General features: G+C 40.9%; 3 protein-coding genes across 5 annotated transcripts in view; 1 reads left to right on the forward strand and 2 right to left on the reverse strand.

Annotated features, from left to right (window-relative positions):
* trip10b (thyroid hormone receptor interactor 10b) overlaps positions 1 to 11,101 on the reverse strand; it is a 26,478-nt gene extending 15,377 nt beyond the window's left edge. For both annotated transcript variants that reach the window (XM_042102886.1, XM_042102885.1), the window contains exon 1: positions 10,757 to 11,101. In XM_042102886.1, coding sequence (XP_041958820.1) covers positions 10,757 to 10,780 — 24 coding nt within the window. In that variant the 5' untranslated portion in view covers positions 10,781 to 11,101. The remainder of the gene's footprint in view (positions 1 to 10,756) is intronic.
* Positions 1 to 17,376, reverse strand: part of LOC121718035 (NACHT, LRR and PYD domains-containing protein 12-like) — a 1,225,568-nt gene that overhangs the window by 123,615 nt on the left and 1,084,577 nt on the right. The window lies entirely within an intron of this gene.
* On the forward strand, positions 9,950 to 17,244 carry LOC121718082 (microfibril-associated glycoprotein 4-like). Of its 2 annotated transcripts, none has more exons than XM_042102926.1 (6): positions 9,950 to 10,236; positions 12,205 to 12,371; positions 12,709 to 12,894; positions 14,449 to 14,545; positions 15,192 to 15,359; positions 16,635 to 17,244. In XM_042102926.1, the coding sequence occupies exons 1-6, from the start codon at positions 10,212 to 10,214 to the stop codon at positions 16,898 to 16,900; spliced, it is 909 nt and encodes a 302-aa protein (XP_041958860.1). In that variant the 5' UTR covers positions 9,950 to 10,211; the 3' UTR covers positions 16,901 to 17,244. The 2 variants fall into 2 exon arrangements, with proteins under 2 accessions (XP_041958860.1, XP_041958861.1); XM_042102927.1 differs by having other exon boundaries at positions 9,951 to 10,236; positions 12,244 to 12,371; positions 16,635 to 17,243.

Genomic DNA, 17,376 nt, shown 5'->3' on the forward strand with positions numbered 1-17,376 from the left:
CCCTTCACGGCCATGTGTTGATTGTGTTCAGGAAATATTTTGTCCAGGATGTGACTCACTTGTGGCAGGACATAACCTATCCAGTCCCTCCAGGAGTTAGGGATCATGTGATTTTGTTCATTTCAAAGTGTTCTCCATTTGCACTTGGGGGGGGGGGGGGGGTCAGGTCAGGTCAAGAGTCAGGTCAAAAGAAGTTCCTTCTTTTGGTCTCCTGCGTCATAACCCAAAATATTGAAAAACAAATTTACCACAACCACACCTTCCTTGTCCTCTCAAATCTCACCAATCATGCAAAGCGTAAACAGAGATTGCTAAAGACAGAAGAGGAGAAAAAGACAGAAGAGGAGAAAAAGACAGAAGAGTAGAAAAAGACAGAAGAGGAGAAAAAGACAGACCGCTTCCTTCAATCCTTCCTCCTCTGTTCCACCTCAAGCCATTATCCTGACTAGCCAATCAGATCAAATATCAACAAGCTTAACTCTTTTGGTGTCTGTAAATAAATTCTATGTACATTTTATCAAGCCTTCATTGAGAGTCTATTGACATTTTCTTTTATATGTTGGTTTAATGGACTGTCTGTGAAGGACAAAAAGAGCTTGAGCGACATTGTCAAAGTATGCTCAAAAATCACTACCCAGTCAGAAGATCTCTGTTCTCTCTGGAAAATACAGGTGGATTAGAAAGCAGAGAGAATATCTTGCCAACCAAATCATGTACTCAGTAATGAATTGGTGATCATGGAGTCAGGTCGGCGGTACCATGTGCCAATGCGTAAAACTAACCGCTATGCAAACTCATTCATTCCCTCTGCTACAACTGAATACAACAGGAAAGCCCTGCAGCGCATAGTGAACACAGCTGGAAGGATTATTGGTGCTTCACTCCCCTCCCTGAAGGACATTTACACCACCCACCTCACCCGCAAGGCGACCAAAATTGTGAGTGATGCAAGTCACCCCGCTCACAATCTGTTTGATCTACTGCCCTCTGGGAAGAGGTACAGAAGCCTGCGCTCCCGCACTACCAGACTCACCAACAGCTTCATACACCAAGCTGTAAGGATGCTGAACTCTCTCCCTCCTCTCCCCCCTCCACCCTCAGCTACATAACATCCTGGACATTGGACCCACAATGGCCGCCTGCACTACTCCACTTGCACACCTGTACACTTTACAACTTGTTGTTGTTGTCCTGAAAACACAACACTTCTGCTGCTCTTACATAACTTGCACCACTATGCCACTTTCTTTCTTACTTTCAAACAGAACTATCCAAGCCTTTTATTGGCCTGACTTTGCACTAGTATTTTATTGACTGTCTATGCACAATTTCAACCAAATTTTGCTGCTCTTATTTTTTTCATTATTATATGTGCCCTCTTATTTACTTACTTTTTTGTTTACTTGAATGTTATGTTTGTCTGTGGACTTAAATTGGTAAAATATGTCTTGTCTTCACCGTGGGATAGTGAGAAACGTAATTTCGATCTCTTTGTATGTCTGGAACATGTGAAGAAATTGACAATAAAGCTGACTTTGACTTTGCTATTAGATTGTTAAATGAACATCATATAAAACTGTTAAAATAATGCACATAACTACAACAATACTGGTTCTTGGACTCTGCTGCTCTGTTCCGTCACTGGTAGGCGAAGTGTGTGTGGGTGTGTGTGTGTGTGCGTGTGTGCGGCTGTGTGTGGCTGTAGACAGGTGATGACTGCTGCAGTACTTACTTATTTATATTTCTTAACATTGCATACATTTATACTCACAAAATAGGGAACAATCAAGGTACACTGCCACTGTGACATGTTATTGCAGCAATAACTACTTAGAACTTGCATAGAATAGAATGTCAGTTCAAGCAAAGTTAAGTCTAGGAGGGGAGGACGAGGGAGGGGGGTCAGGATAAAGAAGATGGTAGTGGTAAGTGCTAGATCAGTGGTTCTCAAACTATGGTACGGGTACCACTGGTGGTACGCAGACTTTCTCTACTGGGAGTCTCCAAGGTGTTTTGTTTTTATAAAGACTAAATAGCCACTTCAAATTATATATAAAAATTATATATAAAAATAATAAAAGTCCTTAAATTTAAACTAGTTTTTAAACAGTATGTAAAATGTGTAGTTAAATTGGCCTACGCTACTGTATTTTAATGCCGGTCATAGTGGTGGTACTTGGAGCCAATTGTTTTCTGAGGTGGTACTCATTGTGAAAAGTTTGAGAACCACTGTGCTAGATTAAGCATGTCCAGTTGATAGCAGTGCTAGATGAGGAGGTTCTCCTGAAAGAGTTGGGTCTTTAGGAGGTTTTTAAAGATACGTCCCTGTTGCAGTAGGAACTGGTGGCGTGTTCCACTAAGGGGGGGGCCGTACGAGTGGCAGAGCCCGTTCATTGGAGGAGTGCAACAGTCGTAGGTAGGCCTATATCATATCTACCAATACAATCACAATATCTGACATACACTTAACTCATTGAATGCCAAGCTGTTTTCGGGAGCTTTGTCCTAGAGTGCCAGCAATCTAGACCATTGTTGATGATTTTTGTACAGCCACAGCATATTCTGTGTTATAACTATGAACACATACAATGGCTCGATTAAAAGGTGAGACTTTAAGCTCTCGGTGGGTGCAAACCGTGTATTTCTACACGCCTCTGTTCCTGAGAAATCCCAAGCTAAACAGTGGCTAGTTTTCATCAAAATCGCTGTTTTTTTCTAGAAATGGAGATATAACGTCTTTCATGAAATATGAAGTGTTGCCTGTTACTTACTTCTGTAAACTTTCCGGGAAGTGATCAGCGAGACCTGGCGAGACTGCCACCTAGTGATAGACCCACGAAAATGGCCTGGTTTTGACCTGACGTGCATGCGTCACTAATTCGACCCAAAGCGGCAACCGAGTTATGATAAAATGTCCAGATTGTGCGTTTTCATGAGTTTTCGATCGTCATATATTTCATTTCCATTCATCACAGAGTTCCCAAAATCACATATAAGGTGTGTTAGAGTGTCTAGTTTCGTAATAATAATAATAAAAAAAAAAGCTAAAAACGTAATATTACGTTTTTGGCACACAATGAGTTAAATTATGTTAATTGGAGGAGTGAGACAGTCATAACACATGTCTGTATGACTACTTTATAGGCAAGCAGTAGCGTTTGCAATTTAATGTGGGTAGAGGTAGCCAGAGGAGCTAGATTAGCAGTGGGGTACCATGTGCCCTTTTGGGTTGATGGAAGCTCAGGCGTGCCACCGCATTCTAAAATTGGGGTGGGCGATATGGACAAAAAATAATATCGATATTTTTTGTAATTTTGACAATAACGATAATTAGCGCCGATATCCTTTGAAAATTGTTTGAGTTTCTTTACAGCTTCTTGTAGTAACAATAACATTACAATAATAACCAATAACCTGTGACTTTTCGACCAAATCAACCAATGCATTGTCACTATGACACTGAAACAATTCCAATTCTGTCGCAACTTGTGTGTGTGTGTGGCAGTGCTACATTAGTTGAGAGTATCCCGAAGAGAAAGTCTGAAGCTGAAATTCCTTGCAAACCTTTACTGTAAAACTAAGCAGACCAACAAAGTACATCTGTTATTTCCTTCGATGGTTAAGAGCAATCATGTAGGCTAGCAATATATATAGTTAGAAGAATAGAAACAAATGTGTTAGCCTATGGCTAATGTATAAGACACATAAATACGGTTAGCATGTTTGATAAAAGTTGATATTTAAAGCGAACTTCAGTCCACTAGGTTTACAACTGACTTAAAATACTGAAAGGCAAACGTTTTTCTCCATATAATACCGTGTAGGAAAAAATTTCACTGTTTAACTCATCAATGCCACCTGAACTAAGTAGCTGCACAAAATAAACATTGGGCTACTGCGTACGTGTGTCCGACCATGTGACTTGCTCTGCTGCAGCCAATGGTACCTCCTGATTTAGTCAATGTATGAGGCTTCAATGCGTAATTTCGAGTGTTTTTTTTTTTCATGTAAAAAGTAATTTAAATACTCGATAATGTCAATTTGCACATTGTCATTTTGCACATCAATCACAGTCTTATCGTAGACGATATACATCTTGCACACCCCTAGTCTAGAAAAATAGAAGAAACAAATAAATACATTTGAAAAATATAAAATATACCTATTACTATGAGGGTTGTTATACAATGCCATGATAATAATGTTAGGCATATCTTAACATTATATTTCCCATGATAATGACTGGGAATAATAGTAGCATGATAGCTTTCATATAGCAGAAAGCCCCAAATACAATTTTTACACACTGTATGCTCCATCGCGAAGTGCTTGTTGCTAAAATAATTATTAGGATTAGCTTAATGTATTTTTTACATTTGCCGTAGTATTGTCGATGGGTTTAATAACACATCAAGGGTAATGGTATTTGGGGAGCCTTGGCGTGGAAAAGTTTGGGAACCCCTGGTCTAGATCATCTGAAAGGGTTTAACCACACAGGCTGGGAGGGGCTGGTGGGGTCATAGTATAATCAGGGTATGAATTAAACATGCGCCCTGTCACAGTACATCGCTGGACAGAACAAATCCCAAACGCTGTCACATTTGGCTTTTCACTGTAAGAGCAGCTGAATGCTTTTGGCAAAATGGCAAATGATGTGTCTATACACTGGTTATAGACTTCATGAGTATAGATAGTTTTGAACGTGTAGATACAATCTGCCTCTGCCAGATACTGTCACACACACATACTGTAATATGTGGCTTTATGAGGACACTGTTTGACCTTTGACCTTATTCAGTCTCTATTATGAGTCAACATGCGTGTTCAAAGTGGAGAGAGGCTATCTGTCATCTGTCACCAATAAAAGCTCACCGAGGTGAACTTGTAACCTATAGCAACCTTCTAGATAAATGTTAAAGTCCAATGACAACTTCACTCACTCCTAGGAGATTCCTGCGACTACACAGGTATTGGATTATTTGGCTGCCCAAGGAAAATTTGCATTGTGTTTTGGTATTAATGTCCATATTGAAGCTGTTCTCAATAAAGCTTGACAAGTGGATTTGGATCGATTAAATGATTAATTGTAAATGATTGAAAGGGGGAGTAAACTAAACGCTTCCCTATTACTGTATCACTCCATAACTTAAAAGTAACTGAGCATTTTTGTCACTCTCCTAAACTTGGGCTTGAGTGTCAGTGTGTGTGTGTGTGTGTGTGTGTGTGTGTGTAAGCAAGATCATGAATCAAGTAATTCCCACGCCTACTTCCTCCTGAGAAATTGATAACCATGCTGACCACGGCTATGTGATGTTCATCTGTTGGCCTTACACACACACACACACACACACACACACACACACAACATTATACTAGTTCACCTCAGAGGTTAAGGCGAAACTTTCAGTGTTTTAAGAACTTCCCCTCAGAAAGTGACAGTCAAGACATAGGCATGCATGTGTGTGAGTATACACACACACCTGCTCGTTGGTTACACTAACACCAAGTCTCTCTCACACACTCACACACATATATAGTACCATCTAGAATTATTGCCACCTTTGGTAAAGTTGACTAAAAACAGGTATAAAAATAATCTTTTGGTGATTTATTGTACTCTCACAATCCACCCTTGAAGGAAAGCAAATTTATTCTGAGAAAAAGAAAATTATCATAAAGAAATAAATATGTTTAACAAAAACACATTGCTCAGAATTATTGGCACCCCTAGAAAAATCTTATATACAAAACCTAACAGAAGCGTTTTCCTATCTAATTTCAACTTATTTAAGTTAATCAGAGTGTCTGTGAACTTACAGAAGTAGTTCATGACTTTCTTTTTCACCAATGTATGAAAATAAAGTGACAAAGGCTAAATCCTTTAGTCAATTTTCAACAGTGGAAAGACAAGAGAATACACTAAATTAAAGAAAGAGAAAGTGTGTTGACATTTGTAAGTCGGGGAATATCTCTAAAAATTAGATACTTTGTTGAAAATGCCTATATTTACAGTTAAGACAATGATTGAAATGATCTAATCCACTGGAAATGTGACAAGCATGCTTGGACAAAGACCCATATCTTGTCCCCACATACATTATGGAGGATGGAAAGAAAGGAAAAAAGAATTCACAAGAACCACTGTTGGAGAGTTACAGAAAAAGGTATCGCCCCCCCCCAAAAAAAGTGACCTCAGTGCTAATAGATTATTTATTATTTAGAGGGCATGCCAGGTAAAAGCCTGTCTAGTCATTTAATTACCAATGTAAATGGCAGGAGTTACTGAATGGTACAGTGACTTTGTCTGGAAGTGTGGTTGTCAGGTGAAATGAAAATTGTGCCCTTTGGAGAAACACTTTAGGTGGGTTTGGCATACATATAAAGAATGACTATACTGAAAAGAACCCCATGCCTAATGAGAATTATGGTGGAGGGTCTGTGATACTGTGGGGTTGTTTTTATTCCCAAAGGCCTTGGGAACCTAAGGTGCACGGTATCATGAACACCAAGAAAAACCTGAACATTTTCAAAGGAAATCTGTCAATCTCTGCCAAGACACTAAAAGTTGGATTCATTTGTTTCAAATTTGCGCATTAGACAATATAGTTTATGACAAGGATAGGCGGATGGTAAGCCTATAATTATGCTGGCAACAAAACAAAATGGTTCATAAACAATATTCTTTTTTCTAAATGCGTATCACCATGGCGACAAAGAAAGAGAAGCAGGCTATGATTTGAAATGTAAGCTGACTGTTTGCCAAATTTGCCAAACAAAATATGGGAGAAATGACGTTTCATTCTCTCTCATGCCGTTTCATTCGTCCCGAAAAGGAGGGAGAATGAAACATTACGCACGTCCCACTTTTGCATAAATAATTCCTGAACAGTTTTGGTCAGGGCTGAAAATGCAATTGCATTTGACAGAGGACAGATAAAGGTTGCTTGCTAGTGACAAAATATTAGCTTTCAGTGTGGTACGCTCTCTTTGTAAATTACGTTTGATTAAAACGTGTTTCATCCGTCCTGGCTATCCCCACTATTTGGATCTTATCTCACTCAATGAACAACATCAACACTAAATGAATGATCATCCGTAAGCTTATCATCGGATAGCCTAGTCATATGGGTAGACATTCTGTGTGTTTGAAATAATTCATTCCATAATACTTTCCATCTTTGCAGAAAAGTTTTGTGTAAAGGAAATTAAAGGCCTGTCTCATATAGACGCCTGTCTCAAATACTAGCCGGTGCAGTTTGGCGATTTGGGAAAAATAAAAGCCTGGGCTATATTTGAAGTTTTTATATATATATATATATATATATATATATATATATATATATATATATATATATATATATATATATATATATATATTATATTATATTATATACACACACACTGTATAGTACATGATGATGGAAGATGCCCTCAGATGTAGATCTCTCTGGCGCGCCAGGATTTTGGCCGGGTAGCGCACGGTAGCGCACCACTCTATTTTTTTCAGCTGAGCGCGACAAACCGGAAACCAGAAGATGGACTAGTTCGAGGGCAAGCGAGAGTTGCAGTTCGGAGGACCGTTTTGTTACAGTCCTGAATTTTTAATAGTTTGCTGGATAAGTTAACAAAGCTACCAGCGGGAGTCACAACACATGGAATTAAGAGGAAAGAATAGAAAAGATTTATTTTCAACCAAAGGATATCTACCGAGACCTGAACAAATTCTCTTTCCACTTTAGGAAATTAGACAAACTCAGCCAGCTACTAGCTAGCTAGCCAGCTAACTAAAATGTTTAAATCATTCACATTTCCCTTGGGATGACTAAAGTAGGCCCATCTATCTATCTATCTATCTATCTGCACACACCTTGGAAACTAGATGGTAATGATGATGGTAGTTGTAAATAGCAGCAACCAAAGTCTGAAGTACCATCACAGAGGCTAGCTGGTGTTTTTTACTGACCAATGCTTCTGACAGCTTCTTCTACTGTGTAACGTAGGTAGCAGTAGCATTTTCACAACAGCGCCACCTCTGTTCAGGAGAGTATTGCAACTAGTGTCGCGACCACCACGCGCGAGTAGGCTATAAATGGTTACGGCGCTCTCGTGACGTCACATTATCGCACTACAGGTCGGGTTTGGCGAGTATGTAGGACGCTTAACTAGTGCTAACTGCTGACAGTACTCCTGCTGTCCATTCAAACGTTAAAAAAATGCCCCAAGATTAGTGAACTCAAACACAAACCCATTTCATCTATCAGGCCTAATTCAGACTGGTGGTGCCCGGTGAGTGGTGGGACTGACAAAACACACACACACACACACACACACACACACACACGCGCACACACACACACACACACACCAAGCTGAAACAACATTGCCGGTGAGCTCAGCCGTTTCCTACTACTATGCTATGGAAACAGAACTGCTGTGACATAGGGACTAGGGATGTGATCATGGTTGCACACACCGCACCCCAAGGTTGTGTGTGTGTGTGTGTGTGTGTGTGTGTGTGTGGGGGTGGGTGAGAGAGAGCAGTAATGTCATCTATTGCTGGGGGTTCAATTTTGAGAACTAAACTGTTGTCATTTCTGTGACTGGCACATTGTTTGATATTGTGTGTGTGTCTGTGAAAAAGGAGAGAGAAAAGGAGAGAGAGAGAGAGAGAGAGAGAGAGAGAGAGAGAGAGAGAGAGAGAGAGAGAGAGAGAGAGAGAACACATACACAAGCTAAAGGCAGATATTTCTCACTGCTTACACTCTTAGAGAACATACAAAAGCAGAGACATATTTTTTCAATTAAACTTTAACTCAAGTGTACACCCACCCATCCATCCACACACTCACGTGTGTGTGTGTGTGCGCGCACACACACACACACTTACATCACTGGTGAATTGTCAGTGTTGGCTGACTTGTGTGGGTGACTCCCTCTGATCCTTGGGGACTTATACACTCCCACACATGAGTGTATACATACACATACACAGAGAGAGAGAGAGAGAGAGAGAGAGAGAGAGAGAGAGAGAGAGAGAGAGAGAGAGAGAGAGAGAGAGAGGAGAGAGAGAGAGAGAGAGAGAGAGAGAGAGAGAGAGAGAGAGAGAGAGAGAGAGAGAGAGAGAGAGAGAGAGAGAGAGTACACACACAAATAAAAACACATAAGTGTATAGAAACACAAACACACACTCACACTTGTACACTCATCCCATCAGAATGTCCATTCTCTAAGACCCACATTCTTCAACACACCCACATGAGTTTGTACAGAAACACACACACCCACACACCGTCAGACTCAACCATTTAGAACCCCCCCCCCCCCCCCTTCCTTCCTTCTTTCAGCCTGTCTCCTGCACACACACACACACACACACACACACACACACACACACACACACACACACACACACTTTCATGATGTCCAGTCAGAGGACATTGACTCTGTTTAATTTGCTCAGTGAAATCAAACCCTTCTCCACACACATGCATGCATGCTACAACACACACACACACACACGAGTATGTCAGGCAGACAGGTCTGAAAAAGAGCCACCATGTCACAGCTGTCCACAGGGGATTCCAAGGCCTACTTCACACACAAAACCAGGCCCACCATCCACTGACGATGGATGCCCATTCTCTCTCCCTCTCTCTCCTCAGAGATACAGGCACACTACTCCTCTCGCTCCCTCACACCCCCCCCCCCCCACTCTCTGTGCTGCTACAGTGTTCTAATTCTTGAGAGTTCTATATGAGGAATCTAGATCAGTGAAAGAATAACACCATGATGGACTCCTCTTTTCCTCTCAGAGAAACACATAACAAAACATCACCCTGTTCTGCTTTCCATTGCATGTGTTTGTGTCAGTGGTGTGTTGTGTGTGTGTGTGTGTGTGTGTGTGGGGAGGGGGGGTTACACTCACCCAATAACATGTATGTAGCAAGGTAATGGTGATAGTCTGCTAATAAATTAATAAATTGAAGTTTGGTTGGCAGAAAGACCCTGTCAGCCACACCCAACACAGGTTCCTAAAGGTGACTGACTACAGGTAGCCTTGGCTTTTTACTTGGGACCCCCCTCCGTGGGAAATCGTTTGGTCCACGCAAACTGGGTGAACCCAGCTGTCACATACACCATTAGTCAGAGGTGGGAAAACAGGCTTCAGTGAAAATCCTTCCTTGTACTGGTTCTACCTGGACACACAGGAAATGTCACTTCAACTAAGAGTTGTGGGTAATTATAGTTATAAGTTTCGCAAATGTACAGGACTTTTTGAAGCTGGGTTTCCCAACTAGCAGTTCATGTCGGAGTCGTGTTCACGAGTGTTGGCCTCCATCCTCAAGAACTAAGAGTCAGATTCGAGTTAGGCTTTCACATAATAGGCCAGCCACTCAAAACACGCAACATGGGCTACCATGCAAGACGAGACTGCAACTTCGGTTGCACAACTTCTCTAACCTCTCGGCTACATGATCGATACAGAGAGACTCAGCCATTCACTGCTGTGCGTAGTAGACTATAATGTTGTCACAGGTAAATGCGAGCCAAAAAAGGCTATAGGACTACGACCAGGTGGAGAAGCCGGAAAACCTGTTTGACCATCAGGTGAACTGGTTGACAAATTACTATAGCTCACACACTTGGCAAATTGTGTTTAGAATAGTTTTAAAACACCACACAAATGCGTTGCCAAAGTCAGCGCAGTTTCTTTGGCACCGTTCATGTCGCACGCAACAAATTAATTAAAACTTACCCACAAATCTGTGCCCCACGTCATGTTTTCAAGGTTTGTTCCCAACGCTTTTATCCTGAAGACTAAAGACGAGAGTGGAAACAACTTCGACTACTGTAGTTGATAAAGAATGCGTCAGGAACAGATTTGTAACGCATCGCCAAGAGGGGAAATCTCCAGCTCTCTCTCCCTCTCTCTCTTCCTCGAGGTTTGGGTGCGCTCGACTGTGTTACTCCAAACGAATCCAATTATCTTTCCGTCGCGTACCCTGAAACAAGTCACGTTTTTTTTTGTTCTCGTTTCTCCAGTCGGAAGAGGGAGGTATTCCCTTAGCTCTTCCTCGCGCTGTTCTACTCACCTCTCCTCAAGAACACGACTGTGCCTTAAAGGAGCCGCGGCAGATATTTTACAGTGCGCAAAAGTCTAAAAGTTATTTCCTGCCTCGACCCAGTTAATACAGTAGTAACCTGCCTGCACACAGTCACATACGTGAAATATTAGTTATTTAGGTAGCCTACAATGGGTTAAGGGTTTGGGTTTTCAAGGTTTTGTTTTTTTCTCAATAGAGACATTTCCTGAAATGACGTAGGCCTACACCACACTCATCTAGGAAAGCCTACAATCGAAAAATATAAGAAAGATATATATATATTTTCTGTCTACAACGAATAGCCTATATGCCACCATCTGCAAAATATTAATAATAATAATAATGACAATAAAAAAAACTTAACTCTAATGTCACACACCTACCTCTATTATATTATATTATATTATTAGAACTGCAGAGCTGCTCCCTTTCTTTTATTTATTCATAAGGCTTTGATAGTCAGATGGTCCCATGCAATCCCTGAATCAGCCAGTGGATCAGTTCGACAATCCCACAATGTTAAGTTTGACATTACCTATCACACCCTATGTAATACAATCAAGACTGTAATAACCATAGCACGGTACACAGCCTTATCATGTAATAAAGGCTGCTGTAAATTATTGCAGGGAGACCAAAGTCTTGCATGTGTTGATATGATTGGTTATTTAGTGGGAAACAGTGACACACTGTGGCAATGAGAAGCATATACACCCTGAAGTGCTGCTTCACACGTTTCATGATAATGTGTGTGATGTATTTGTGGGTGTATGAGATGTTCTGATCATTCACTAGCCAAAGAAAAACAAAGTGTGATGATTAGGGAGTGTGTGTGTGTGTGTGTGTGTTGACTAACCCTTTATTTCATCACTGATTGGAAATGTTGCCAGTGATAGCCAAAAACCAGGCTGATTGGACCCCATCCCACAGCTCCACTAACCAATCACATGGTCTCAATGCCTGACATGTTATTCCTTCTTTTGTGAAATCTGAGTCGACCATTATGTGCAAAAGAAAGAGAGAGAGAGAGAGAGAGAGAGAGAGAGAGAGAGAGGGAGAGGTATTTATGGGTCTGGGTGGGATATGTTTGTTTTGTAAGGTGTAGTTGAAGAGTTAAACCTGATCACCCATTCAAGAGACAACCAGAGACCAGAGCGGACAGAGAAGAGGGAGACAAAGACAGAGAAGAAGAAGAAGAAGAAGAAGAAGAAGAAGAAGAAGAAGAGGAAGAAGAACAGGAGGAAGGCCATTTCCAGCAAAATGAGGGTAATCACAGACAAGTTTATCATTTGTTAGGTTAGATAGATTTGGTGGGGAAGGGTTGTTGAATGTGAAAAGATCACAACAAAATGTTTGAAAGTGGAATGAGGAATGTGTTACCACTGACATTGTAATGTGTAGTGATGTGTAATGTGTAGGTGTTTAACTGGTGTATTCTGTCATACAATATGCACATGTTCTCATAATCCTGTGCAAGTTTATATATATATATATATATTGGAAAGGGGATTTTGCCGGTAAATGTTGTGTATGTTTCTCGCTCTTGTGTGTTGTGTGTTCTTGTGAATGTGTGTTTCTGTGTGTGTGTGTGTGTGGTTCTCAGGTTCTCGTTCTCCTGCTCGGCCTGGTTCCTCTCTCTCTCGGTTCCATGTCCCTGCCGCTGGACTGTGCTGACATCCATAACCATGACAGCACCAAGCCCAGTGGGGTGTACTCCATCTTCCCTGGGGGGCCCGTCTCCCCCCTGCAGGTCTACTGTGACATGGAGACCGATGGGGGAGGATGGACGGTGAGTTGCCTCAGCTTGTAGTCTAGTGGCAGGGAGTTCATTTCTCATATGGAATAAGCAGGGTTGGGATTGTAATGCAATAGGTTACAAATTACTAGTTTCCCTGACAACAGGTTACAGATTACTAGTTACCCTGATAATAGGTTGTAGACTACTGCGATATAAAATGTAACAAGTAACCTGGGGTGGAGCCAGAGGGGTGGCTCCGTGTGGCACAGGCCACCCTTGAGATTCGATTGGCCACCCCAGGTGCCACCCCAAATCCTAGTCTACGATTGGCCATTAACATGGTGTAAGGCGGGACCTTTCTTGATGCACTTGCAGCAGTGTGAAGTGTCAGACGTCAGAAATGTAAGTGGCAAACACACTTGCCTTTAATGGCCTGCGGCACAATTGAACTGCAGAACGAAAGGTTTCCCCGATCAGGAAATACTCCTTAACACGCAACTTTGTGTAGGCTTAACAGAGGTAGCCTAAATATCGTGCCTATGACGATGACAGCTTTAAAAAAAAAAAACATTTATTTCACTTGTCTCGCTGGATTGAAGGCAGAATGTGGGCCAATACACTCATTCATAACAACCTCAAGTTTCTTGTTCTCAAGAAACTGATGATTAATCATATAATCGGAAGACATGGAACCGGTTATGGTTGCCCTGCAACAAGTTACCCCATGTGAAAATTTAATTAATAATTTGCCCAGACTTGTTGTGATCATAATATTGAGATTCAGGAAGATGAAATTGCTCTCATACACAATACACTCCTTCATACCAACCTCAAGTTTCTTGAGAAAATAAACAAATAGACAAAAAGCAGGTCAAATTATTGTAACAGCTACAAAATAGATGGCCATAGAGTGGGGGAAATCTCTTGGATGAGTATATTTTGTATATCTTCATTTACAGTAATATAATAAAATTGATTATATTTTAATGTCCCCATGATGGAATTTGTTTTAGAACAGCATAGCCCAGTGACAGACAACTTAGATAATTAACTTTAATATGTTTGTATTACATTTTATTCAAATACAGAGACATTTTATGTGAGAGTAAGGTATTTGTGTTTTTGTCCTTCAATTTATGAGTATGGTGTTTGCATCTGGTTTCCCTAATGTATTTGTGCTAATTTCACATCTTGAGCCTGTTTCTGTTTATCTGGGTGTTTTGCCTCATGCCACCTTTGAATTAATCAGTGCCTCACTAGTGCCACCCTTGTTAAAAATGTCTAGAATCGCCACTGCAAGTAACATAACTATTTAGATTACTTCATCAAATGAATGTAACTTATTGCATTTAATTTCCTTTTGAATGCCACACTAGAGTCAGGGAAAATTCAAAGAGAATAGACAACTATATAACATTAATAATTTGAACAAATACTGCCAAATTAATGGAGTCTATCTCGACAGAAAACACATACCAAGTAAAAGACTGAATGGTGTATTCTCTATATATGCGGCTATATGCGGCTTTATATTAAAACATGATAACATGGTAATCTAATGGTAAATAGTAAATACTCTTTCTGACTGTTTTTTCTTTCTCCCAGGTGTTTCAGAAAAGAATGGATGGGTCAGTAAACTTCTACAGACCCTGGGATCACTACAAGAAGGGCTTTGGTGACCTAACTAGTGAATACTGGCTAGGTACGTAGTCAAATACAGGCTACATGCTATGTTGCTGAACACTGCACATATATTGAACCACAAGTATGCACATACACAAATACATAAAACATACACAAATACATTAAAACACAATGAAGAACTAGCCACTTAAGATAACAGCCAATGGAGTTTTTTTCACCCACAGCAAAAACAGCTGGCACAAATGAAACTTGTATATTATGAATTATAGCAAAGCATCCAGCATCATCCTCCTTTAAAAGTTGATAACTTGAGTTTTTCATAACAGCTAGTAGTAACACCTAGCCAAAAGAAAAGATTAATTATACATAGGGGAGAGTGGGGGATATGGTGGGGCTGCACACAATTCAGGGTCAGTTGAGAAAAACCTGCCCTACTCTGGTTGGTTGTTGATTGGCCATTCTGGGTAATCCCTTATCTGTAGACCTAGGAATTTACATTACAGTTTTTTATTTATATATCCAAAGCGAATTACATGTGTCAATTATATTACAAGGGGCCACTGTCCCCGGTTAGGTGCCTTGCTCATGGGCACAATGGTGGAAGCCAGGTCTTTTCAGGCTACTGCAGGCTAGCCCAGCTCTTTAGCCACTACGATGATGACGTCTTCTCTAGTTGGCTTGTTTGTGTGCCTACCCGTGTGTAGGCCTGGACAACATCGTGCTGCTGACCATGAGGAAGAGGAATGAGCTGAGGGTGGACATGGAGGACTGGACTGGGGGAAAGGCCTACGCCCACTACGCCTCCATTTCTGTGGACCCAGAGCAGTTGGGCTACACATTACACCTGGGTGCTTTCACCACTGGTGATGCAGGTGAGGGTCACAGCAGGCTGCACCAGCAACGTAACGGAAGTCTTCCATTCGTGGAGGAGCATATGCTGAAACAATTACCATCCACTATAATCAATGAATCAATGACACTGACTACACCAGATGTGATAGTGACACGTACATTTGAAAAATTAGACTAGTCCTCTAGTATTCTATTGCATATTCTGCGGACGGAATGTTTCAATTATATATATAGGCAGGTCCACCTTTCCTTAAAGGGGAACTTGGCAACTATTTCAACGTAATAAACCCGTTTAGACATCATTTGGATGGTTAAATGACCTGTTCCGGTGAAAATGGTGACTTTTCCCGCTGCCCCTAGCGTCCCCAGGCGGAAAACCAACCTTGCAACATTGAGACTACCGTCCCGGAAAGAGAAGTTAGAAACAAGAAACTCGTTTTAAATCGTGTTTCTTACCTTGTAACATCCACATTGTCTGCCGAACTTATGCTAACCGTTTTGCTAGCTTGTAAACAAATCCATGTGCTTTATCGTTACCTTTTTCCACAGTTTGAAATAGCATAATGCAACATTTCTCCAGCAGAGGGGGAAATCCTGCCAAGTTTCCCTTTAAGCTGCTATCATTTAACATTCACCTTATTCACCTGGGGGCCATTTGTAAACCAAAATGAGGCTGAGGGGTACGAAAACCAGGACGTTTATTAGATTCGAGTCTATTGCACTGACCTACAAATTCAAAATGAATGGATTCTGTCATCAGTTTGACTTGCACTATAATTCCATTGAGAAGCTTCATATGCCTGTATGAAAACTAGTAGACCAATCAAATCGTGCGCTTAATATGATGATAGACAGATGAGGGTTCTTTGTTACACATCACCTGAGCGTGCTTTGGTTGATTTTGATGTTGTTTTGTTTTGTTTACAACAAAAAGGCTGTTGCTAGAGAAGCTAAAGATCAGATGTCGCTATCACATCTGTTGAACAAGATATTGGCAGCGCAATAGCTTTAAAAAACTAAGAGAAAACAGCAATTAAGGCATTTGTCGAGAAGAAAGATGTTATGGCAGTTCTCCCTACAGGATTCACGGTTCTTCGCTCTTATTGGTTAGGTCTGTCCAATTGTGTGCCAAGGAATTTTTTCCATGTATTGGTTAAAACACGTATGCCCCATAATCACGTTCTGGTGGTGCAGTATCAGACTCAAATTCTGAATCGAGTATGGCTACGTCAGGCTAGCACAGAAACCTACCTGCAATGTAAATGACAAAAAAGTAATGACATCTCTCTCCTCAGGTGATGCACTGAAGAATCACAATGGCATGAAGTTCACCACCTTCGACAAAGACCAGGACACCTGGGATAAGAACTGTGCCAGCTCCTTCATGGGCGGCTTCTGGTACCTGAACTGCCATGACGCCAACCCCAACGGGCTCTACATACCGGACTCAGCTTCTCCTCATGGGCCGGTGTACGTCAGCTGGGACACCTGGAAAGGGAACACATACTCACTTAAGACTATTACAATGAAGATGAGGTCACTGTCCCAGTGTAGCAATTAGATGTCCTAGTGTGTGTGTGTGTGTGTGTGTGTGTGCAGTGTTGTGGTCTAATAAACCTGAAACAATTTTCCCAGCACATGACACAGCTAAAAATGTTGCCTAACTAAATCAGTTGCAGATTGACTTGCAAATATGAGCCAACTGCAGCCTGCAAGTGTACAATGTACCGGATTGCATGCACGTATACAGTACACATACAAACACACGGACACATACGCTCAGACACACACATACACAAAGGTGTGGATTGAGTATTACTTATATATCCATGACAATTTACAACATTACAATCATCAAACATTTACAACATTACAATCATCAAATATTTAAAAATAGTTTTCATACAGTAAAACGTTGCCACTGTTAAAAAATACCAATATAATTTGGGAAATGTGTCTTAATTTGATATAGTACAATAATGTACTGTATGTATAAACCACATGGTTGTGTTTTCTGCAAATAAAAAAGACAAATGC

Source organism: Alosa sapidissima, chromosome 9 (assembly GCF_018492685.1).
Source record: "Alosa sapidissima isolate fAloSap1 chromosome 9, fAloSap1.pri, whole genome shotgun sequence".
NCBI lineage: Eukaryota > Metazoa > Chordata > Actinopteri > Clupeiformes > Clupeidae > Alosa > Alosa sapidissima.

Coding starts and splice junctions, on each gene's coding strand:
- LOC121718082 (XM_042102926.1), top strand. CDS start 10,212: ATGTCACTTCAACTAAGAGTTGTGG. Junction 10,237..12,204: donor ACTTCAACTAAGAGTTGTGG/GTAATTATAGTT, acceptor TTGTTTTGTAAG/GTGTAGTTGAAGAGTTAAAC. Junction 12,372..12,708: donor CCATTTCCAGCAAAATGAGG/GTAATCACAGAC, acceptor TGTGGTTCTCAG/GTTCTCGTTCTCCTGCTCGG.